Source organism: Mesoplodon densirostris, chromosome 18 (genome assembly GCF_025265405.1).
Source record: "Mesoplodon densirostris isolate mMesDen1 chromosome 18, mMesDen1 primary haplotype, whole genome shotgun sequence".
NCBI classification, from domain to species: Eukaryota; Metazoa; Chordata; class Mammalia; order Artiodactyla; family Ziphiidae; genus Mesoplodon; species Mesoplodon densirostris.
The window spans coordinates 40,429,218-40,454,450 of record NC_082678.1 but is presented as its reverse complement, the minus strand read 5'-3'; the positions used below and the strand labels follow the sequence as shown (position 1 = coordinate 40,454,450).

Sequence of the window (25,233 nt, the reverse complement as noted above, 5' to 3'; positions counted from 1 at the left end):
CTGATCCATGGGCCCCACTTTTGATCAAAGGCTCAAAAAAATCCAGGTGTCAGATATGGGGATCTGGATTTGGAATGTAACCACACATTAGACCCTTGAAGTGTGGCCCCCAGACCAGCAGCAGCTGCGGCATCACCCAAGAACCTGTTAGAAATGCGAGCCTTCAGGCCCTACCCTGGACCACCTGCATCAACCACTCTGGGATGAGGCCCGAGAATCTTTGTTTCAGCAAGCCCTCCAGGGGATCCCGATGCCTGGTCAAGTTTGAGATCCTTGTGCTAGAGAGACGTAGGACACCAAGGGAAAGGATTGAATTGCAGGATACAAGGGGTCCCCATTACTGGGAACCCCAAGACTCATGCTGAGATGTGATTTGTTTGAAAGTAAGGCCAGGTCCCTCCTCAAGCCGCCTTCCTGATAATTGTTTAAGCAGATGCCTGTAATCAAGGGGTCCTTCCTTCCCACCAGAACATCCACCTGGTGGCCAAGTGGCTCAGTACCCTGGAGAAGAAGCTGGAGGAGCACAGTGAGAACAGCCACCCAGAGTTCAGGGTCTTCATCAGTGCGGAGCCCGCGCCCTCCACTGAGGGCCACATCATCCCCCAGGGCATCCTGGAGAACTCCGTTAAGATCACCAACGAGCCTCCCACGGGCATGCACGCCAACCTGCACAAGGCCCTGGACAACTTCACTCAGGTAGGGGGCCCTGGGAGGGAGGGGAGAAGAGTGCCCCGCCTCACAAAGAGCAGATTCCCCGAGTGGGAGAGTGGCACACAGCTGGGATGGGGTGGGGGACCGACTGGAGCAGTGCCCGGCATGGGCGAAATGTGTCCCCTCTGCAAGTGACCTCCAGCCAGTGCCCGCCGAGTGCAGCTCTCAATTCCCAGATATACCTTGGGGGAGCCAAGCTTAGGGTGTTTCTTTGGCAAGAGGTGTAGGGGAGCTTTCTGCACATCTACAGGCTAACTGAGTACTCCAAGATGGAGAAGGACAGAGTGCTGTAAATCTAATTGATATGGTGCACTGGTCACACACTTATTAGCTAAACACACCGTCTTCAAGCAGGGGGCTGACGCTCTTGTTCAGATGACGTCTGCATGCATCTTGAGTATCAAGGGTTCAGATAATCCAGGCAGCAGATGGTGGGGATCTGGACTAGAATGTAACCGTGTGTTAGACTCATAAAGCATGGCCTCCAGACCAGCAACATCAGCATCACCTGGGCACTTGATAGGAATGCAAATTCTCAGGCTCCACCCTAGACCAAGTGAATCAGACACTCTGGGGTGGGGCCCAGGCCTCTGGGCACTAACTACCCCTCCAGGGGATTCTATCCAACAGTCGACTTGGAGAACACTGTGCTAGTGAGACTTGGACTATCCAGGCATAGGGTTCAAACGCGGGCTACTACATGACTGGAATCTCTGTTACTGGGAACTCCAAGACTCATGTAATGGAGTATTTATTTAAAGCCAAGGCCAGGCCCATGGGTATATAAAGTACCGCTTTATATACCCGTATATAAAGTAGCGCTTGCCAAGTCTGCAGCTCAGGCCTCTTGCATCTTCTCAGGAAGGCATCCTTTCTGGTCGCTTCTTCTTTGGGGAGTCCCACCCTTCTGGGAGAGGGAGTATGCAAAGGTGTGAACACCAGGAGGATGGGGGCCACAGGGCCCACCTAACGTCCATCTCCCACTCTGGCCTTGGTGGAGTCCAAGGGCGGGGTTCTAGGATGGGTCCTCCCCGACATCATCCTGTCGTAACACCAGGGGGTCTCTAGCTTCACGGAACCCATGCTCAAGCTCACCGCAAGCCCCAGATAGGTCATCTAGGTCGGCTGAAACAGGCCGTCCAGCAGGACAGCCATTCTGGTGAGTCCAGCGTAAAGCAGCAGGAGCAGCAGCCCTTTGGGATTGACATTAACATGAGATGAAGACCACGTGTCAGCCGAGTCTCGGGAGATTTCACTGACTGTCTGATACCCTCGTAGCAGCAGCCCAAAGGCCAACTTGCAGGGAAGCTTCCCCGGGATCTGAGAAGCGAAACTTATCCAGCCCCCTCCTCTTGCACTCACCTTTCCAACCCAGCTCCAAAACTCCCACATAACCTGGAGTAGAGAGCAGGGGAACATTACCAGGAGATCTCAGATATTTTAGCTTACCATTTTTCCTACAAAATACCTTCCCACTGCAACATGGTACAGAAGGCAAGGTGCTTTTTTGTCCGGGGCATTTCCTTTTCTCCTTTTGTATTTTTTCCTAAATAGGTCTTGACTTCTCGGTGCTCTGTACCAGAGGTCAAAGCTTCTCAGTTTTCTAGATTTTATATTCCATGTAGGGCAACTAGACATTCTTAACTTTGAAATCTACAGACTTCTTTACAGGAGGTTGTAGTTGGTTCCAAGCAAAGACATTTTTGCCCTGAAAAGGCATTGGGACTATAGCTCAACTGATGGGTGGATAAACAAAAGATGGTGAATCCATACACTGGAACGGTATCTGGCAATAAAAACAAGGCACTGGTACATGCTATAACATGGGTAAACCTTGAAAACATTATGCTAAATAAATGAAAGCAGCCAGACACAAAAGTTCTCATATTGTATGACCCTATTTATCTGGAATGTCCAGAATAGGCAGATCTGTAGAGACAGAAAGCAGATTAGGGATGGCCCGGGGCTGGGAATGTGGGGGAGTGGAGAGTGACAATGAATGTGTATGTGGTTTCTTCTCAGGGTGATTAACTAGTCTAAAACTAGACTGTGGTGATGATCACACAGCCCTGTGAATATGCTAAAACCATGGAAGTGTATACCTTAACTAGATGAAACTGTGTGGTATGTGAATCATGTCTCAATACAATTCAGTGGAAGAATCTTTTCAGCTGCTACTCACCAGAGAAAAGGAAAAAAAAAAAAAAAGGCATTGAGTAGCACAGCAACGTGAATGCATGTAATAATGCCACTGCATTGCAGGCTTAAGAAAGGTTAAGATGGTAACTTTTAAGATATGTATATTTTACCATAATTTTTTTAAAAAGTTGGGGAGGGAGGAAGACATTAGGGTGCAGTTAGCCTGCTCTGGTGAAGGGTACAGTGGTAGGGAACCCCCAGCTCTCCTGCCTTGAGGGTCTTGGGCAGAGCCAGGGAAGGGAGCGGCAGCTGCTTCACATGGAATAGCTTCTAATAATTAATATTATAAAACTCTGCCTCGGGGTGGGGTATCATCATCTACAGCTATACCCGGCTTCATCTGCTCAGGCTCCCCATGGGCCCTCATCCTTGGGCTAAACCCCCTGCAAGCCTAGTCTAGTCTGACAGTCTTGGTCATCAAGCAACTGGGAAATACATCCCAAGAGAGGCTGGCTTTTCCTGGAACGTCCCTTCCACGACAGTTGGTGTTTGGGCCACTTAGAGCCCTCTTCAGTAACTCATTCTGAGGAAGAGGGATAGATTTATGAGTGGATTCATTGTTCACAAGAGTTTTAAATGTTTCCTTCTGCATTTACAAGTGCCCTGGAACAGTAGCCTGGTTTATATGCCTTATGATTCACTCTGTGCCTTCAGAGCCCTAGTCCAACCAGTTATGGGACAAACTGCAGAACTGAGCTCTTTTTATCACTGCTTCCCTGACCCCTGTGCCATTCGGGGGTGATTATTTCTCTCTGACCTTCATGTGAGTATACACTGTCAACCAGCTTCAGCAAGTGTGGCTTCTTGTCTGTCTGCTTAAAGGCGTTTTTCAGCAGGACTCGATTTTCCACATGTCAGAGGTAACACAGGAAACACCCTACATGTCTGCAGAGAGCAGCGCTGCCCAAAAAGCAGCTATTACGTTCTTGCTTGCTCGAGGCAGCGCCTTTGCCCTCTGTCCCACCTCTGACCTTTCACACCCATACCTTCAAGGCAAGTATGGTACCCAACCAAGGCACCAGAGTGACCCCCACATATCCAGAAAGACAGGGAGACTGCGTCAGGGGTTCTCCATGGAAAAAATCAGACCTACCAGAAGCTTAACTTCTCCCGCCTCCTCCGCTCCTCCTCCCCCAGGTAAGCGACGTCTAAGGGCCACTTCTTAGAAGAAACGCCAAGGCTGAGCTCAGTCCAGTTCGTGTGAGCTTTCAAAGTGCCTCTCGTGGGCTCTACCTGCCACATCTTGCTCCTTCCTGAACAGAGAGGAGCTCACTCAGAGGACGTGCTTAATTCCAAAGAATCCAGGGCTCTTGTCCTAATGGCCCTTCAAAATGCAGGTTTTCCCCTCCCCATCATCATCACCATCCCCCTTAAAATCTAAGCGCAATTCCACTGACTCCCTCTGGACTCTCTCTTGCTCCTCTTTTCTTCCATCTGTCCCGTCTTTCATCCTCTCTTCATGAGCCACGCCGTCTCTCCCGCCTTATGCTTTGCAGTCGGTACCCCTAGAAGGTCTTGCTTCTGCAGCCACATGTCTGATCGCCCCTGCTCTGCTTCAGAGGAGACATTAGCATGGGAAGGGCAGGGCACGGCACCCCTCAGCCTCTTGTGGCTCCGACTCCCACCCCCGCCCCACTACCCGCAGCTCCCCCAGCAGATGAGCCGTGGATTCTTCAGTCACACAGGCAGTAATTACACCTACTAAGATTCCATGATGGGTGAGAAAAACATGGCAGGAAGGAGGGAAGTCAGAGGTGATGCTATGGGAGTCCCCTCCCACCTCCCAGCGCAAAGTGCCATCAACAGGACAAACACAATGCTCCCCTGGCCACTACCCCTTTTTCCGTTAGCTGTGCTTGGGAACCTCATTAGCACATCCATGTGTGTGAAACTGAACTGTAAACCAAACCCCGTTATAAGCTGAATCTAAACCTTATCTCTGACTCTAGACTAAAACCCAGCCCCTCTGCAAGGTCCCCTCAAACGCGATTCCATGCCTGTCCACAGAGCAACCCACGGTCCTGCTGGAGCTCAGACCCTCACGGGAACACAGCAGCCCTGCCATCCTAACCCACACCATGGCCTGCCCTGTGCTAACACCGAGCAACATTTCCTTTCAGGACACCCTGGAGTTGTGTTCCCGGGAGACAGAGTTTAAGAGCATCCTCTTCGCCCTTTGTTACTTTCATGCCGTGGTGGCAGAAAGAAGAAAGTTTGGGCCCCAGGGGTGGAATCGCTCCTACCCCTTCAACACTGGGGACCTCACCATCTCTGTGAACGTGCTCTACAACTTCCTGGAGGCCAACGTGAAGGTAAAGTTTCCGGCGGCGCAGAGTGGCTCGGGAGGGCACCTCTGAGAAGGATGATGTGGCATCAGCACGGCCAGAAAGGGGCGTGCTCACCGGGGCAGGTCTACACCCTCCCCAAGGGGAGTGAGCAGGTGCAAGTTTACCACAGGGGCAACCCCAGGGCCAGTGTGAGGCTGAGGAGTGAGTACCACGGTTGGGGGGGGCGGCAAGAAAGCTCAGGAAGCCCCGTTAGTGCCTCACGCCTGGTGTGAGCCACCCACTGGTGTCAGTCTCAGGGCCCCCCAGACCACCCTGTGCGCTCCCAGCGTTGCCGGGGTCGGTGATCAGCAGGGAGGGACCCCACACTCACCTGATACAAACTCCCAATTTAACTCGCCAAGGCAGACCTTCTCGTGGTGCTCGCAGCTCCTTGCGTAAGCACGGTCTTGCGGAAGTTAAAGAAGCTAAACTCTGGCTACACCTCGCCTCCTTCCTCCTCTGTCTGATGTCTCCATCCTACAAAACACACTAACAATCCACGCTCTTCCAGTTAAGGGGATGTGTACGCCATAAGGCTCTTCTGGTTCATGGACCAAACACAGCATCCTTTGGGGGACAATGAAGCCAGCCCAGAAGCAGTGCCTCTGCCTCCGGTTCCAGGGTCCTGGGAAGCCCACCACACAGCACACCAACCCTTCACCTGCCGCGGCCACGTGGCTTTCTCCAGGTGGCTTCCACCCCTGTCTCTAACACCCATGAACTTGTGTGCTGTATTTCATTCACTTTGAACTTTCCAAGGAGATGATTAATTAATATGCTAATTAATGGCAGGAAATGGGAAAAGTACCCATGCCCTCGCTTTCCTCCGTTCGACACTGGCGTGATTAAAGGACCCATAGGTAGAGACTGACTTCACTGCCACAGTTAATGACTGAAAGAAGGAAGGCATGTGTGCAAGAGTGCCGGTGTCTTACCTCCTCCTCTCACTCTTTGATGTAATTCCTCCAGCGTTTAATGAGCTCCCACGTGTGCCCAACCCCACTGGGCACCAGGGGAGCTTGGATGAATAAGACGCTGTTCCTAATCTCAAGAACCACCCTATCTTGTGGCTCACCCTCTGTCCACACAATGGGCCATCCCAGGGCCTGCGTGGAGATCTTCCTTTCCTTCCCGTCTCTCAGGTCCCCTATGATGACTTGCGCTACCTCTTTGGTGAGATCATGTACGGAGGCCATATCACTGATGAGTGGGACAGGAGACTCTGCAGGACCTACCTGGAGGAATTCATCAAACCAGAAATGCTGGAAGGAGAGCTGTCCCTGGCCCCAGGGTTCCCCCTCCCAGGCAACATGGACTACAATGCTTACCACCAGGTAGGGACCTGGGTCTCTCCCCGAAGGACTGGAGATGCGCATGCAGGGCCGGGGAAGCCCAGCTTAAAGAGCCGAGGTCACATCAGCGTGGCGCTCAGCCTGTTCAATGTAAGAGCTACTATAGGATTTCTAGCCTCAAATTAGTGATAAAGTTGAACTTTTAGAGATCTTTTTATTCTTGATGTTTAGCTCGATAATTCTATTTGGTGCTCTTTTCTACAAACAACATCTCGGGCATTTATCTGATTGTTTTCATTCAGGATATTGACACAACCATTAGGAGCAAAAATTCAGGTAAGAACTTAGCCAGCTTTTGGTAAAGATTATATTAGTGGTTCTCAGTATCTTCAGAGGGACATGGTCTTGTGGGCAGATCACTCACCCCTCCCATTCTCTGTTGGTTGCTGTGAACACAGACACACATACACATACCAAGAAAACATCCTCATGGAGTTTTTTCATACTCTCACTTTGGGTTTTCATTTTACTATTACTTCAGCTATTTTTAAGGTGTGCATCTTTGCCTATTTACCCTACCATGAAAATGTATTAAAAAGGAATTCAAACAAAAAAACCTTTTTTGTTGCTTCATTTTTGAACATCCCTAAAAGAACTCTTGAATACCAAACTTCAGGGAAATACTGGTCATAGGAACATTAACTACAAGCTTTAAACAAATTTTTAATTCCTAAAATTTAAGAAGGTAAGCCATAAAAGTTATTTGATCCAGAAAAACTAGGCCTATGAGAAGAAATTAAGAACAATAATTCTCTTGAAAGTAAATAAAAGAATTTTTTAAATAAACGCTTTGAAGGCTTTAGCCAAGAAAGTTGTGCAAGAGCGCCCCCTACTGTCTGTGGAACAAATGCAGGTGATGGGCAATGATAACACTTTCCAGATGACTTCGGTAGAGTTCCCCTTTCTCCATACCTCCCTTTAATCTGTCAGTAGACGCTTATAGGGCTTACCAGGAGACCAGGAGTGTGCTGGGTGCTGGAAGAAATGCAAAAATAAACACGCAAATTTGCCTTTAAGGAATGAGCCATCTTTTACTTAGACTAGATGTTACTAACACCAAGAAATCATCAAAGCTAAACTTGAGGGATATTTTTTCACTGTAATGGAGAGAATTGGCACAGAGTGCTCAGAAACATTTGGAGAAGGAAGTGAGCTTTACATGCTGGGGAGGATTTTTTAGGGATGGCAGCCTATGGCCCACCACAACTGACCACAGAGATGTGGTGTTTGGATTCACATTGTTTTAAATGTTTTTAATTCGAATGCTTTCTGCCAGAAGCAAAGCTCACTTCATCCCACACCAGGAGTCACACATTTATTTTGCATACATGGTCCCATGTTTGCATTCAGGTTTATCATTCCTGATTTAAATAAACAGAGGGGAGAGAAAAGGAAATTAAGCGGGGAGGGCTGGGTAAAATTCCCAGGCAGGAAAAGTATCTCTGAGGGACTCTGAAAAGTCCTCCTTGTGTGTGGAGGGACAGGTGTAGGTCAGGGTGCCGTGGGAGGGGCTGAGATTGGAGTTGGATAGTCAGCTAAGCTTCCCCCAAAAGAATGAGCTCATGAATGTGGAGGTTCTGGAAAACCAGCCGGGCATACACAAACGGACGGTGTAAGGATGTGCCCTAACAGGTGGGCAGCACGCTGAGGTCGGCCAGCATCGGTGAGTGGCGTCCACCTGGAGGGCCAGAGGGGCCCCGGCGTCTGAGGCCTGCCCCGGACCACTGACTGCCCTGCAGAGGACTAGTCAGGTGGGAGATGGGAGACACGTCTCGTTGGTTTTCAAGTGAGCTTGCCCTTGACTTTTTAGTACATCGACGCCGAGCTGCCCCCAGAGTCGCCGCATCTCTACGGCCTCCATCCGAACGCGGAGATCGGCTTCCTGACCCAGACTTCGGAGAAGCTCTTTCGCACGGTGCTGGAGCTGCAGCCCCGGGACAGCCAGGCCAGAGATGGAGCGGGGGCCGCAAGAGAAGAAAAGGTATATGGAGGGGTTGCCCGAGATATTCTGGGGAGCCCAGGACTGCCGAGGTCGCCCTTTCTCCCGACGGCCGCGTTGGGCTCCACAGCGCAGACTGCTCGGCGTGCGTCTTCCCCGCGCATGGCTGGTCCAGCCTCGCCGCGCCAATCCTTCGCTTCCGAGGGACCCGCCGCAGTCACGTGACCAGACGGGCCCTCGGGGTACGTGGTGGTAGGACGTCCCAGCCGCTGGGTGTGGCAGTGCTTCGCTCGTTCCCTCACAGGCAGGTTTTATTCCGTTTGTCTGCCAAAGTGAAGAAAGGGCAGAGCTGAACAATCGTGGTTTGGGAACCTCGAAACGGACCTCATGGTTCCTTTCCCAAACTAAGTAGTTACGGGTGGGGAGCTGTCCCTAGACACCCCACCCTCCCTCCGCCAACTAGACGCTCGTGTGGACGAACTCGCTCCTCTTTAAGAGGAAAATGCGGTCTCTTTGTGGGAAGGACAGTTAGTCCCCGAGTCTCCTAACGCACAGCTAGTGCTACTAAGCACAGGACTTCCCGAAACTTCAGGAAGGTGCAGGGGAATTGTTGGGTGGAAAGGCAGGGGAGGGTGCCGTGTGGGTGTAGGGTGACCAGAGGCAACCTGGGAGCTCTGTTCCTGGTGAGGGCGCAGCAGAGGGCAGAAAAGGAAGGGGCCCAACGTGAGCCTTCTCTGTGATGCTCTCCTAAGACAAGGCAGTTCAGTTTCCCACAGATGCGTCTGCTTCACCCCACCTCCCCTCCAGAGCACTACCCGGATTCCTTTAGTTAGAGGTTCCTTTGTTACAAGGAAACATACCTGGAAGATTAAGGATTAAGAAACCTGGAGAATTATCGAACTTTTAGCCTTCAGGGATTGATTTTAGGAAAACAAACTGACTGATAGTAAAGGAGCTGGATGTTTGTTTAAAGGTATGGAGTGATGTCATTAAAATGAGTCTCAAATTTTAATATGCCTCAGAGTGAGCTAGGGAGCATCCGATTCTGGGGGCTGGGGTTAGGCCCAGGAACTTGCAGCCCAGCGATTGTGATGCAGGTGAGCCTACTTTGAGAAAGCTGCTCTAAACCCCACTACTCAACCTGTTTTACTCTTTGATGCATAGGATATAATTTGAGAACAAAAGGAAGATAAGAAAGTTTATGTTGCCCAGAATCCAAACCACCTCGTATCAAAAATGTTCCTAGCTTAAAAATGAAAAGGCTGGGACTATGTGAGTAATAGGCTTAGGATTCTTTGGGCAGCATTAAAGGAAGCTTCTAGTTCTTGTCATTTTCTTATCCCCTTCTTTTAACCACTTCAAGAAATGGTGTGTGTGTGTGTGTGTGTGTGTGTGTGTGTGTGTGTGTGTCACAGATGAATGAAGTACAATCACTTGCCAAACTAGGAGAACCCAATTGCAACACAGATACCGGGAAGTGGGCAGATTTCACTAATATACAGTTATTACCCATGGAGGAAAAAGAAGGAGAGAGAAGAAGAGGGGAAAGGGGAAAAGGACACAAAAGAAATTCACATAATAATACAAATGGCCAAGAAAAATAGTAAAATATTCTCAACATCACTCATAACTAAATGGAGTTAAGTGAAATATTATTTTTCACACAATGGTAAAATTTTTTAAACGTGAGGATATCCAGTGATGAAAACATAAGAAAGATGTACTCCCATCTCTGTTAGTAGAGGCTTAAATTGTAGAGCAATTTGACAATAGCTACTAAAGTTTAAAATGTTCATATATTTTACTCATAATTCTATTCCTAGGAATTCAACCAGTGGAAACACTCAAAAAGGCACAGATGTTATGATATATTTCTTTATTGCAGGATTGTTTATAGTAGTAGGAATGATAAACAGACCAAATACCATTAATAGGGGGATGACTCAATAAATTATGCTATGCCAAAACAGTGAAATAATATATACTGTTAAAAAAAACAAGGTAAATCCATCAGTACTAACAAGGGAATGTGTTCAAGATATATTATTAGGTGCAAAAGGCAAGCTGAGGGACTTCTCTTGCGGTCCAGTGGTTAAGACTCTGAGCTTCCACTGCTGGGGGCATGGATTCTATCCCTGGTTGGGAAACTAAGACCCCGCAGGCCACATGGTGTGGCCGAAAGAAAACAAAAACAAAACACAAAAAAAAGCAAACTGAAAAATCTGTGTGTATTATGATTCCATTTGTGATAGATAGAAAGAGAAGGAGGTGGGGAGGGAAGGGAGAGCGATGGAGGGAAGAGAAGCAGCAAGGCAGGAAGGAAGATGTGGCAGACGTGATAAATACGGGGATGGATGGATGGATAGCTGGGTGATGGATGGATGATGGATAGATAGAGTCATATGCATTGAAGGACACCTGCAGAAATTATAAACCAATAATTAACAGTGCTTTTTTTCCCCCTTTGAAGGAAGAGGCAAAATTGTGGGAGGATTTTGCTTCTAATATCAGAGGAATCTGTAATACTTAGATTTTTATGATAAGCATTTATTACTTTTCCAAAAGGAAAAAAAAACAGAGGTGTTTGCTTGTGGAAGTAAAGTAGACCACATCCCTTGGCATGCACTGCTCCCACCTGAAGTGTCCTCTCTATGTCTGTGGATTTTCTCCCTCCTCAGGCAGGGTCTCCAAATCCTCCAAGGCCTGATCAGTGACGGAAGAGAACTCTGTTTCCCCATGTTCAATGTGTTTTGAAACAATAGCTCCAGACTATCTTTTCATTTCTTTGTGAATAATGTCCAAATGGCAGCTTGCTGATACAGGGCTGTTTCTTCAAATTCAGCTCCAGAGACAGAACTATGATGTAGTTTTAGCCATTTGTCTTCTGTCTCAACAGCAGCTTCCAGGTACTGTTAAAATTCCATTCCAGTTTTTGCTATGACAGCACCAGAGACCCATCTGTGACACGGTAATGAGTTTTTACTTTCTTTTCTTCTGACATCAGCTCTTTTCCTAGATAATGTATTGTCTGTTAACACTACAAGGCAAAATTAATATTAATAATCCTGTACATGTATAGGGTCCTTTGTAGCTTTCAGATGCTGCCACATTCATCACCTCTTTTGGTTTGATCTCTTCACCAGCCCTGGGAGTTGGCGGGGGAGGGGGCAGTGGAGAAAGTTGCTCTTGGAAATTTTTAATAGATGAGAAAATTGAGGTCTAAGTGACTTGCTTAAATTCACACGGGTGATACATAACAACGCCATATTAACTCAGTCAGGGTTCTTTGATTGCAAGGAACAGAGGCCAGTTTCGCTGAAATAGGCAAGAAATAGCTCACTGTATCAAAGGAATACACTGAAGAAAGGATAGAAACCACAGTGGCTCTGGGGTCCCAGGGAGAGAGAAGAGTGGACCATCGCACTTCCCTCCACTTTCTGCACCTAAATCCTGGGCTTGAGATTCAATTTTCATGCTCCTGGGAAAGATCATCAGATTGGCCCACTTGAGTCAGGGGAGGGCTGGGCCCAGTGACTGTGCCCCAAAACAGACCTCGGATTAAAGGTGGGCGAGGCTGGTGGGGGGGGAGGGAGGGCCACTGCCAGCGGGAACCCCTTGTGGGAGGGGCGCCAGGGGAGCCGGAGAGCAGTGGTCACAGCAGCCTCACTGCCTAAGAAGGTGCCACTCCTAGAAACCAGGGTCTGGCCAGGCTGCAGGGAGGGTAAGACAGGCTCTGAAGCTGGAAGCTGGGAAGGCAGAATGAGCCGTGACCGGCAAGCTGCCCGGGAGCCCATGCTCTGAGCGCCGAGCAGAAGAGAAGTCTCGATGCCCTGTGTCTCCTGCTGACATGGGTGGTGTTGCTTTCATGGGACGTAGAAGTGTGCGCTGCATCAAAGCACAGGTCCTAGACAGCCCTGCACCGCCTCCCAGCTCTTCTGCCTCCTCGCTGTGTGGCCTTAGAGTGACTTAAGTCTCACTGCATCTCAGTTTCTTCACCTGTAAAACAGGGATAGTGGTCCTACTTCATAGGGCTTTGGGAAGGAGTCAATAAATAGGTTTGCATAAAATGTTTAGAGCAATGCCCAGCACGTGGCAAGTACCCAGAAGTGTAAGCTGATGGCATGATTATTACCACCCCTTCAGAGGAAAGGAAAGAACCTTAATCTTTTGCAACCTCATGGTTATCTGAAAGGCCCGAGATACTGCACAAGCTCTGACGTTTCTCACGAGCAACGAAAGGGTCTATTATTTATACCAACAATTATGTAAATAGATCTACTTTATTCACCATAAGATAATTCCATCAAGTGCCCAGCACAAAGCCTAACAGAAAAGCGCTATAACTGTTCACCTGGATGATAGGTGAGTGGGAGGTCCTGCTGCCTTTGACGAGCTGAGGAAAGTAACTATTGTCAGTTTACACTGGCACATTTATCAAAATAATTGTAACCCCAGACAGAGGGAAAGTGAGAACCCAGTTTTGTAGGCAGCGGTGAAAGCTCAGCCCAGCCCTGGACGTCCAGGCCTGTGATGTGCTGCCACCCTTGTGTCTGCCTCTTGGAGTCGTATGACCACTGTCACAGGTGCAGAGGACACACAACCATGAGCGTCTTCACGTGTGCTCACATAGAAACTATGAAGTAGACTGAGAAATCTGGGTGAGTCTTCTTCAGTCTGTTAATTCCCATTCTGCCCCAATATGGATAGAAGGAAATAAGGAGAAAGGAGAGACGGGAAAGGATGTTGAAGGCTGATGCTGTTTGGCAACATTACCAAATTATGCACCGGCTTGTAATCAAAGGAAATACAGAATTCCGTAGAACAATCTCAAGCGTAAATAAGGACCTTGCCGGTCATTTTATGTGGCTCGGTTCCCTAGGTACGCAGGTATATATTAGTAATTATCTTGAGCTTGTTTGTTGCAGTCTTAGCTTAGTGAATCTGTGCAATTTGGTGCAGTCTATTTACCCATCCGACTTCCAATTCATTCACTCATTTTTCTCTCAAGAGCCTTCGCTGTGGTTTGGTGTCATGGATCCCAGTGCGTGCCTGGGCGAGGATGAAGGGGTGGGGAGGGAGTTACTCTTTTCTTCCAGTCTAGCTCGAGCGGGGCTGGTGGACGGCCAGCCCTGGTGCTCTGCCCTTGGGGAGACAGCGGAGACTGACAGGGGAGCCTTCCTCTCCAGACGGACAGTCTGGCGGGAAAACGAGCATACAAATGGGTTACAGTACCAGGCAGGGTTTCTTCAGTGCCACACAGAGAGAGGTGCGAGCAGAAAGGAAGAAATAAGTATGTGGAGTCAGGATGGCCCCAGCGGAAAAGTGGCATGCAGGGGGCTTTGGAGGAAGAGTAGGCAATAAGAAGAATCTTCTAGAAGTCCCAAGGTGAGGAACCCTAAGCCTGTTCTAAGAGTTAACTTGGTTTGGCTGGAGCAGAGGGTCGCCTCAGGTAAGTAAGAGTGATATGGTGAACTTCTAAAGGTGACTGGTGGTGACACCGTTGACCCAGAAGCAGTCAGGACAACGGTATGTTGCCTTTTTCTCCTGGTCCCCTGTGGGCGGGGGGGACAGACAGAGCAATCTCCACTTAAAAACGCTGTCATGAAAACCCAGTCTCATTAGGACAGGGCCCCCAAACTGGCCTGGTCATCAGACTCCCTGGGGGCTTCATCCCAATATGTGTTCCTATCTCCACCCTCCAGTCCCACCAACCTCTGGAGCTGGGGTCTGGAAAACTATATTTTTAGCCAGCAGCTGGGTAATTCTTGTGGCGAGACAAGTTTGTGAATAGCATTAAGGCAAGTAGGTAGAAGAAAAGATGGACAGATGTCTTCATGGAACAGTGAAGGTGCAAGGGGACAGCGGCAGAGTTCAGAGAAGGAAAAGTTTCCAAGTCTGGGGAAGAGGTTAAGCTGAGCTGCAAGAAATGGGAGAGGAAAGGAGAAAACGGCTGAAGGGAGCAACTGGAACAGGAGGGGTTCACAGGACAGCCTGGCATGTGCGGGAGACGTGAAGGCCCCACTGGACAGCGGCTGGTACATGGAGCACTGAGGAACTCACATCCCAGCTCCCAGCGGAACGTGGAAGGGGAAGCATAATGGGAGGAGAGGACATTCTGAGCGAGGTTTTCCTTCCGGTCCTTTCTTTCTCTTTAACAGTCACTTTGAAGTTCTAGGACTGTTTTAGGTGGAGCACAGGGAGACATGGGGCAACCCACACTACCCAGCACATCAAACAGGCAAACCCTAATGCCCTGCCCAGACTGGGCACCAAATTAGAAAATGTCTGACTTTTTAAGTCATTAAGTCAATACCCTTAGCACTTTTTATTACAAAATTTTTATTCATAGTTGGCTGGATGGGAAACCATAATGCTACCCAAAAGTACTGGCTGAACTGAGAGGCACAGCTCTCTAACCCCTGAGGACTGTGGGAGCCCACAGCACACAGCACACAGAAGTGGCCACCTGGGAGAGGTCTACCAGCCACAACCGTGTCCCCACAGAGAAGAATTCAGGAGAGTCAGACATCTGGCTCTCAGCCTTACACAATGAAGAACCAGGTCCTGTGAGCATCCCAGAGCTGATTGGTCAGAGGTACTGACTCCCACTAACCAAATGCACAAAAGCCTGATGTACAGAACTCCCAAATGCCAGTTTATTCCTTTACAATCCTTTACAACTAGGTATAACTTTCAAAGCGCCATTGACTGATGGCAGCCTGCCCAGAAAATTCTCTACCTGTGTAGGAAAACTACAGGCGAAGCTGGATTCTTATGCACTGTCCAGTATGGTAGCCACTAACAACAGGTTAACACTTGAAATGTGGCTAGTCCAAACTGAAATGTGTTGTAAGTTTAAATTAAATGCTGTATTTCAAAGATATAGGACAAAAAGGGGAAAATACCTTATTAATAACTGTTATATTGATTAAATATTGAAATATTTGACATTTTAATCTATTAAGTTAAATAACATATTATGAAAATTAAATTCATCTGTTTCTTTTTATTTTTTTAATGTAGCTACTAGAAAATGTAAAATTACGCACATGTAATTTTGTGAATTTTAAATGTAAAATTACCCATTCACAACCTGCATTGTATTTCATTTGGGCAGTGCTCTCTTAGATGGAGTCATGGCCAGCCCAGAGTCTGGGGCTGGGAACTATTTTCTATTATTCAGATATTTAATGGCATCAAACCTTTTCCCCCTATGCTTCAGTGGCTGATTGCCCCTCCTAATTGACAAATCCTGTTTTTCTAAACATGTGAAAGATGTTCATTCTTAAAGCCCAGCTTGCTGACTTGGGGAACCGCTCTGGCTCTTTACTCTCATCCGTTGTGTGTTGACTTAATAGTTCAGGTTTTGCTTTGGCCCTTTAGTGACTTATGGTCACCACCCTGCAGGCAGCTGCCCTGGCCCACATGCCTGCTAGAGTGCACAGATGGACCAGCTGCTGTCACCCGCAGTCTGGACGCCAGACTGGGAAGGGTGGAACCCACATAATTCCCACTTCCCTCCCCATCTCTTTACCTCCCGGTGTTTCATTCATATGAAAGCTGGTTGCAAAGACCACCTTCAGAGGGAAGGAAAAGCAGACAGGGGCTGACCCTCAGAACAAGGTGCAGCCTGCAGCCCCTGGAGAAGGGCATATGTGGGCGTTGCTGACCCCACGTGATGGACGCTGGCCACGTGCCTGCGAGCCCAGGGCACCAGCCACTTCTGACCCTCCAGAGATGCCCTTTACAGATGGACATTCCTGGCCATCCAGAGGCTGGAGTCCTTAGGTTTGGAATGGAGCCTTTGAATCCGCGCTTTTAACAAGCGCACTGACTTAAAGCAATGAAGGCCTAGAGGGCAAATCAGGTTTTTATCTTCCATTCTCCCTAAGAAAGACTCTGAAAGCATTTATTTATAGGGACAAAAAAAGTGGTTAAGGCCACATCCAGGTAGCCCTCATACCCACCATAAAGCGTCCCCCAGTCTTTAGTTCTCCCTGCTTTCCCTGCAATGTGGACGTGGAATAAGCCAGTCACACAGGACCCTGAACTACATCATCTTCTTAAGGATTTAGTGTTCTCTTTGTGAGTTTTCTTTTTGTCGACTCTTGACCTATGAGCACATAAGTGCAGACATTAATCCATGTTTCACAGGATCCAGGCAGGGGGAGTTTGAGGAGGTCAGGCTTGAGCAGATGGAAGCAGGTTTCTCTCGCAGGGAGCTGGAGTCTTTACAAAAGGCCTGCTTACCCACAGTTTGGCCCAGAAACTTCCCGTCTGCCCACCCTGCCTCCACCAATCTGGCAGCACCTGAGGAAACGAATTTTCTCTGAACACCTTTTAGGAAACGCTGTCCCAGAGTCTGTAGGTTTATTCCTCTTTTCCTAAGAAAGGGACCCACGTTACACTGAGTGAATTTGGAGTGGGGTTCTCTCTGGTTTCTTCTCAACCCCTCCTCTGAAAGTGAGTCATTTCTATGTCCACTCAAGATCATGGGCAGATCTGAGTTCAGCACCATAACCACAAGGTGAATGACTTCTTTTCCTAAATCGTTCCTGCTTCACTCTCAAACGGGCAGAACCCAAGAGACAGCACATTCTTTTTTTTTTTTTTTTTTTTTTTTGCGGTATGCGGGCCTCTCACTGCTGTGGCCTCTCCCGTTGCGGAGCACAGGCTCCGGACGCGCAGGCCCAGCGGCCATGGCTCACGGGCCCAGCCGCTCCGCGGCATATGGGATCCTCCCAGACCGGGGCACGAACCCGTATCCCCTGCATCGGCAGGCGGACTCTCAACCACTGCGCCACCAGGGAGGCCCGAGACAGCACATTCTTTAAGGCTCCATCACTCATACTTTCAATTAGTAAATGCAAAATCATTGTCAGAATAACTTCTAAGCAGATGTGAGAAATTTTTAAGAAAGGCAAGTTACACATTTTATGCTTCCCTGCTGTCAAAATGATTTTAGATTTTCATTGTCAGAATAACTTCTAAGCAGATGTGAGAAATTTTTAAGAAAGGCAAGTTACACATTTTATGCTTCCCTGCTGTCAAAATGATTTTAGATTTCTGAAGAGTGTTAAGTATTGCATATACATTTTTTTATTATCAGATTTTATTTTTAGAGCAGTTGTAGGTTCACAGCAAAATTGAGCAGAAGGCAGAGTTCCCATATCCCCCTCCCCCGACCACACCCAGCCTCCCCATCATCAACACCCCCAGCAGAGTGGCCCATCTGTTACAGCTGGTAAGTCTACCCTGACCCCTCGCAATCACCAAAGTCACCTGTAGTTCACATTAGGGTTCACTCTGGGTGGTGTACGTTCTATGGATTCGGACAAATGTGTAATGACATGGATCCGCCATTTTAGTGTCTTACAGGAGAGTTTCACTGCCCTAATATTGCATATATTTTAACTTAAGCACATGATTTCTTCTTGCAAGGAATTTCAGAGAAATAGATGTTTATAGACCTCACCGTTTTCAGAAGTGGCACATCTCCGTGTAAGGCATGGTCACACGGAGTAAGTGATTGAATTAGCCAGGGGCAATAACCAGGCAACAAAGGACTTCTCTGTACCAGCAAACAACTGTGGCTGGCAGAGTCCGGGGCTCCATGTGAGTTCATCTCTATTTGTTTCTCTGCCACGGCCCTCAGAGATGTGCCAAAGGACCGGGACATTTTCATCCTACTTTTTCCAGTAGTGCTGACCCAGTCCTGTTAGATCAGTTGTGGGATGATTCCAGGGCGGGGGACCTTACCTCCCCACCAACTCGCATGGCCAACAACATTCACAGGTACAAAAAACTTCCACAGACACACCGCGACTCAAAACAACCCAAAATAATTCTGTGGGGAAGCAAATTTATTTGGTGTATTATTTATAAAAGCACTTTATAATTATGTGAGTTAATTGGCCATTGAAAACTTAACATTTTTATTTTAAAAGGAAAAATAAATACAGCTTCTATCTTTTTCCTTTTAAGTCTATTGGACTTTATTTTTTGTAATGAGTCTTGATTTGTCTACATATCTTCTTATCTGCAGTTTAGCCAGCGTGTTCTATTGTATGCCCATAAACATGTTTTATTAAAATTGCAACATACAGAATTTTTAACACAACCCTGGCAAAAACACATACACTACAGTTTAATTACCAAACAGAAAACTAGGCCTTTCTGTTTCAAGCAGCGATGTCCAATAGAACCCTCTGTAATGATGAGAATGTTCCATATCTGTGCTAAGGGCACAGTGCCTGCTGATGACATGAAATGTAGCTTATTTGACTGATAATTTTATAATTTTAACTCACTTGTGCTTAAATAGCTTCATAGGACTGATGGTCATCATATCAGACACGGCAAGCCTTATTGGGTACTCTAACCCCTGTGCAGAAACCACTGCAGTATAGACAACACCTTCAAGAAATTGTAGATACTTGGCATAACTAAGGTTACAAAGTTTAATTTAAAGATGGTTTTCGATGTACATCTTCCTTTACAGATTTCATCTAGCAATTGGAAGAGGATTCCTCCTTCACTGGAGGAGAACGGAGGAGCCCAAGCTTTAGGGTAGTGTGGAATCAACATGGAACCCACAGGTGGCTTGAGGTCTGCAGTGGACCTAAACTACTGTCAGTAGATACGTGTAGACTCTGATACCACAGGAGTGGGGAGAGGACCAGTCTCTGTGAGACAAACCTTGCAGATCAAGTACTAGACAGGGACTGTCATTGTGTCACCCACCCCGGCGGTCATCTCCTGTCTTTCCAAAGATCCCCGAGGCCAGCTGTTTCCAGGGACTTGCTGCCCCTCACTCTTTCCCCTCTCACTCTTTGTCTTCAGGGGGAGCTGACCATGACCAGCGACATGGAGAACTTACAGGACGCTCTGTACCTAGACACAGTGCCGGAGCCCTGGGCCAGGTGCGCCTACCCTTCCACTGCAGGCCTGGCAGCCTGGTTTTTGGACCTGCTCAACCGAATCAAGGAGTTGGAGGCCTGGACAGGTGACTTTACGATGCCCTCCACTGTGTGGTTGACGGGCTTCTTCAACCCCCAGTCCTTCCTGACCGCCATCATGCAGTCCACGGCCCGCAAGAATGAGTGGCCCCTGGACCAGATGGCCTTGCAATGTGACGTGACAAAGAAGAACAGAGAGGAATTCAGGAGCCCCCCTCGGGAAGGGGCCTACATCCATGGCCTCTTCATGGAAGGCGCTCGCTGGGATGCACAGGTAAATCCTGGGATGAGCCGAAGGGCATCCCCTGTGGGCTGATTACATACACACTGCCCCCTGTAAAGTACAATTGCTAAAACGGATGCCCTTTTTTTAGGGGTGGGTACGCGGGCCTCTCACTGTTGTGGCCTCTCCCATTGCGGAGCACAGGCTCCAGACACGCAGGCTCAGCGGCCATGGCTCACAGGCCCAGCTGCTCCGCAGCGTGTGGGATCTTCCCGGACCGGGGCATGAACCCGTGTCCCCTGCATCAGCAGGCAGACTCTCAACCACTGCGCCACCAGGGAAGCCCAGGGATGCCCTTTTAGCATCCCTTGAGGCTGTCAAATCATTTCTATGTAGCCAAGGATGACATAAAGAGCGCAGAGTGAGTAGAGAGGTTAAAAGCAACAGACTGGCTGGATCTGAATCCCAGCACTACCACTTACTAATTCTGTGAAAAATCTCAGTTTACTCAACTGTTTTTTAAAAAATGTTGATTAATTTAATTTATTTATTTGGCTATGTCGGGTCTTAGTTGTGGCACGTGAGATCTTTGTTGCTGCGTGTGGGATCTTTGTTGTGGCATGCACGATCTTTAGTTGCGGCATGCAAGCTCTTAGTTGCGGCATGTGGGATCGAGTTCCCTGACCAGGGATCGAACCCAGGCCCCTGCATTGGGAGCGAAGAGTCTTAGCCACTGGACCACCAGGGAAGTCCCTACTCAACTGTTAAATGGGAAAACAGAGTTGCTGTGATGATTAAACGAATTAATATGCAAGACACTTAGAACAGTGCCTGGTACATAGGGAGTGCTCAAAACTTGTTGTGTGACCTGGGGGTATCATTTCACCTCCCTGGTCCACTTTCCTCATTCATGAGCTCTCGGAGGGCAGGAATCCCTCCTACTTTTTACACTGCTACATGTTAGCAAAGGGGTGCCAGTGATATCATTTAAAGTGACACTTTGAATGGATTCTTCACTGCAGGCTAATACAAATTTGAGTCAGCATAAGATCAGAAAAGATGTTTTGTCTCCAATAGGAAACTAGCAAACAAGCACAGGTGGCGGGGATAAGTGACATGAACAAGGATGGATAACTCTAGGACAAGTTTACATTGGTTCTACACATGATCTGGAAGGACTACTTAGTCAAATATCCCATTTGGCAATATTTGCACTAAACTATCCTAGCAGTCAATACAAAGGAACGCGGGAAAACTATTAGAAAGTCTAGAAGATCCTACAAGTCCACATCAATATGCATAGAGAGCTGTACTAAGTTGAAGAGTGTCCCCACAAAATCCATGTCCACCCAGAACCTCAAAATGTGACCTATTTGGAAAGGGGTCTTTACAAATGTAATTAGTGAAGATGAGGTCACACTAGAATAGAGTAGGTGCTAAATCCAATAATTGGTGTCTTTATAAGAGGAGAACACTCTGTGAAGACGGAGGCAGAGACTGGAGGGGTGCAGCTACAGGCCAAGGGAGGCCAAGGGTTGCAGCAACCACCAGGCACTAGGGGAAAGGCATGGGACAGGTTCTGCCTTAGAGCCTCCAGAAGGAACCAGCCCTACCTACACTTTAAGACTTCTGGCCTGCAGGACTGTGAAAGAATACGTTTCTGTTGTTTTGAGCCACTGTCTTTGTGATAATTTTGTTACGGCAGCCCTAGGAAACCAGTCAAGAGCCAACAGAAAGGACGGTAAAGTGGGACAGTATTCAAGCAGCCTGAACGTTGAGAAGGAATCCTACTTCTCTCTCTCCACCTGAACATTTGCATAAGTCTGTCAGTGGAGATCACATGTGGACTGTATTAGGTGTAAGGTAGCCAGAGCTAGGACACTAAAGACGCCAAAATGAGAGAAGCGCAAAAAAGATAAGTAGGGAGGAAGCTCAGAAGGAGGGGCACTGGCACTGGGGGGAAAAAGGATATTGATTCCAAACAACTACCTCCGATTTTTTCATGACCTTGTTTCCAAACAATAAAAACAAACAAAAAAATAACACCCGCCCACCAAGAACTCTTGTTCTCAAAGTCTGTATCCCAGAAAGCATTCAGCAAAAAGGGAAGGGTGGACTTCCCTGGTGGCGCAGTGGTTGAGAATCTGCCTGCTAATGCAGGGGACACGGGTTCGAGCCCTGGTTCGATCCCACATGCTGCGGAGCAACTGGGCCTGTGAGCCACAACTACTGAGCCTGCGCGTCTGGAGCCTGTGCTCCACAACAAGAGAGGCCATGATAGTGAGAGGCCTGTGCACCACGATGAAGAGTGGCCCTGCTTGCCGCAACTAGAGAAAGCCCTCTCACAGAAACGAAGACACAACACAGTCAAAAATAAATATATAAATAAACAAATAAATAAAAGATTACTATTAAAAAAAAAAGGGAAGGGTAAGGATGTCCAAAATTCCTCTCCTCCATAAAACAAGAACATTGGCCAAAAAAAAAGTAATAATATATATATATATACACACACACACGTATATAAAGATATATATAATAAGATATAATATATATCATATATATAATATAATAGTTTAATAAGGTATATATCAAAATCATATATAGTAATTTTATACATATATATATATACCAGAATCAAACTTATCAGAACTCCCGAAGTTAACCAAAGGCTTTTGGCAATCCAAGCAGTGTTTGTTGAAGAAAAATGACTGAAAAAAGAGCAAGCATTAAATGCAAATGGATTAAACACTACAATTAAAAGGCAGAGACTGGCAGAATAGATTAAATTTTTAAAAACCTGATCCAACTACATGCTGTGTATAAGAGACACACTTTAGATTTAAAGACACAAATAGGTTGAAAGTAAACAGATGGAAAAGATGTGCCATGAAAACAGTAACCAAAGAGAGTTGGGGGACTATACTAATAGTAGACAAAATAGACTTAAAAATTGTTATTAGAGGAAAGACAGAAGAGAGAGGAATTGTAGAGACCAAAAAAAGGCATTTTACAATGATAAAAGGTCCATCCATCAAGAAGATATAACGATGACAAATATATGTGCATCTAACAAAAGAGACCCCAAAATAAAGGAGATGAAAACTGTCATAATTGAAGGGAGAAACAGACAACTCAACCATAATAACTGATGACAATAACACCCCACTACTAATGGTGACAGCTAGTGGTTATAGAGTTTCTTTCTGGGGTGATAAAAATATTCTGGAATTTAGATAGTGGTGATGACTATACAAGTTTATAAATATACCAAAAACCAGTGAATTGTACACTTTAAAAGAGCTGGTTTTATGGTATATGGGAAAAGAAAGGTTCTACCCTGCTGCCACTCCCTACCATAAACACTCAGGTGTGGGGGACAAGGGGTCCTCACTGTTTACCTTAGTTCTGTTACTTTCTATGCCTCATGTCAGCCTCTACCAGAACTGAAGAGGCACATCCTTCCCGTTAAATACATCTCATGGGAATTAAAACAAATTCTGTCCACAGTGTAAGGGGCTCAGAATCACCTAGGCACAGGCAAGGAATCCATGAGTCACTCTGGATCATCATTTCCCAAAGTATGTTCAGAAAATCCTAGTGCCACAGGAAATGAATAGGTTGCAAGAAAAGGGTCTTTTGGTCAAATAAGTTTGGGAAAGACTGGGATAAATAAAGTCAAACTGTTTTCTTTACTGCCAGGACTTCTTGTCTTCAATGTGCTAGCATGCACCGTAAAGCTTCAGGCCCAGGGTGTGGTAAGCTTATTTCACCAAGGCACCTTTTTGTTCCTCAGAATATTTCTCAGGACTACTAGAAAAAACTTCCCCAGACAGCACTATGGAGACATCTCAGAGAACCAGAGAGAGGCCCCAGCTGGAAAGCTACAGAACGGCCAGGTCCCTGTTACATGAATGAAGATAGAACACAGCTCCCTCTGCTCAAAAATAGAAAATGCTCTAGAGGGTGGAGGACAGCACATAAGAAGCTGGAACAGGACATAACCAAAGCCTTAACATCTAAAGCGTTTGCCAGCAGGGACTGTTTCTTGTTCAGCTTTAAGTCCCTAGCACCTAGCATGACACCTGGCAAATAGCTGCATTCGGTATGCTTACTAAATGACAAAATAAAACTAAGAGAAATTCAAGCCCCAAAGAGATTAATGTGCATATGATATGCAACAGCTTTTGGAACTCTGCTTCAAGAAGATATTCAGGCTGAAAAACAGTGGGAATATGATGTCCACCCCTCCACGGCACCCCATCGTGGGTTGTCGAGAGAATTTAGTAAGGGGGTGGGCCCAGGGCAACCAGGTCTTCCCAGTCTCTCTCTCCCAGACCTTCCGACAGGAGAAAGCCTGGCTGGCTGAGCTTGAGGTCTGACCTGAGATGTTCTCGTGTCCTTGTCCTCAGGCTGGGATCATCACCGAGGGGAAGCTGAAGGAGCTGACATCCCCCATGCCGGTGTTGCTCCTCAAGGCCATCCCCGCAGATAAGCAGGACTGCTGCAGTGTCTATCCCTGTCCTGTGTACAAGACTTGTCAGCGAGGACCCACCTACGTGTGGACTTTACACCTGAAGACGAAGGAGAAGCCTTCCAAGTGGGTTCTGGCCGGAGTAGCCTTGCTTCTCCAAGTGTAGCTTCTTGCAGACCCACTGAGGCGACAGAGCTGGGCTGGAGGCTGCCCAGAGGGACCAGTGGAGAGGGCGGACCACAGCCCTAGAGAAAGATAAGAAACTGAAAGCACTCACAGTTCTGAAGAATTCCTTTGGGGAACTCGGAGAGAAGGACCTAAAGCAAGGCAGAGCGAGAGGAGTGTGGGCCTGGGAACTAGGGGAGAAGAGTCTCGTGACGCTGAGACTCGTAACACTATTTTTTTCCTAATAAAGTGATTTGTTCTTCACCTGTGTCTGGTCCAGGCTTTGAGCGTTGCAGAGTCCTAAGTTATCATGAAGAGCTCGAGAGAAACGAGCCACAGGCACTCGAGCCCTGACGTCGTTACACAGCCCTACACGCAGCGCCCTAGTTCCCAGCTAGTCCGGGGCCCAGCGGCACAGGCGTTGCCCATGAATCAGAGTCTGCATTGTAACGAGCTCCCCAGGTGATTTGTATGCACTTTAAGGTTTGAGGAACGTTACTCTGGATCAGGGGGCCACCAGACTTTTTCTGCTGGGATCAGACAGTAAATATTTTAGGCTTCGCAGGGCATACTGCTTCTGTTGCAACTGCTCACCTCTACCACTGTAACCCGGAAGCAGCCATAGATGATACCTAAACGAATGGGTGTGGCCACGTTCTAATCAAACTTTACAAAAACAGGCAGTGGGCTAAATTTTGCTGATCACTGCTCTAGAGGATAAGGGAAGTATATATGCAATATTTATCCCTCATTAATCCACACATCCATTTAACAAGTGTTTAACATCTACTACTTGCTGAGGACAAAACTGCAAACAAGGTGGATTGTTTCCTTGTCTTTCTGTCATCCTTCAGATCATTTAAGAGGGGCCCAAGGAGAAATCTT

At 47.4% G+C, this 25,233-nt stretch overlaps 1 protein-coding gene across 2 annotated transcripts in view; it reads left to right on the top strand.

The window, feature by feature from the left end:
• DNAH9 (dynein axonemal heavy chain 9) overlaps positions 1 to 24,539 on the top strand; it is a 314,223-nt gene extending 289,684 nt beyond the window's left edge. The window contains exons 63-69 of one of the 2 annotated variants that reach the window (XM_060082641.1): positions 469 to 696; positions 5,031 to 5,222; positions 6,380 to 6,571; positions 8,400 to 8,570; positions 18,933 to 18,967; positions 19,211 to 19,760; positions 24,122 to 24,539. In XM_060082641.1, the coding sequence (XP_059938624.1) occupies positions 469 to 696; positions 5,031 to 5,222; positions 6,380 to 6,571; positions 8,400 to 8,570; positions 18,933 to 18,967; positions 19,211 to 19,760; positions 24,122 to 24,349 (1,596 nt within the window). In that variant the 3' untranslated portion in view covers positions 24,350 to 24,539. The remainder of the gene's footprint in view (positions 1 to 468; positions 697 to 5,030; positions 5,223 to 6,379; positions 6,572 to 8,399; positions 8,571 to 18,932; positions 18,968 to 19,210; positions 19,761 to 24,121) is intronic. The other variant, XM_060082642.1, reaches the window with a different exon arrangement.
• Positions 24,540 to 25,233: the final 694 nt, after the last annotated feature.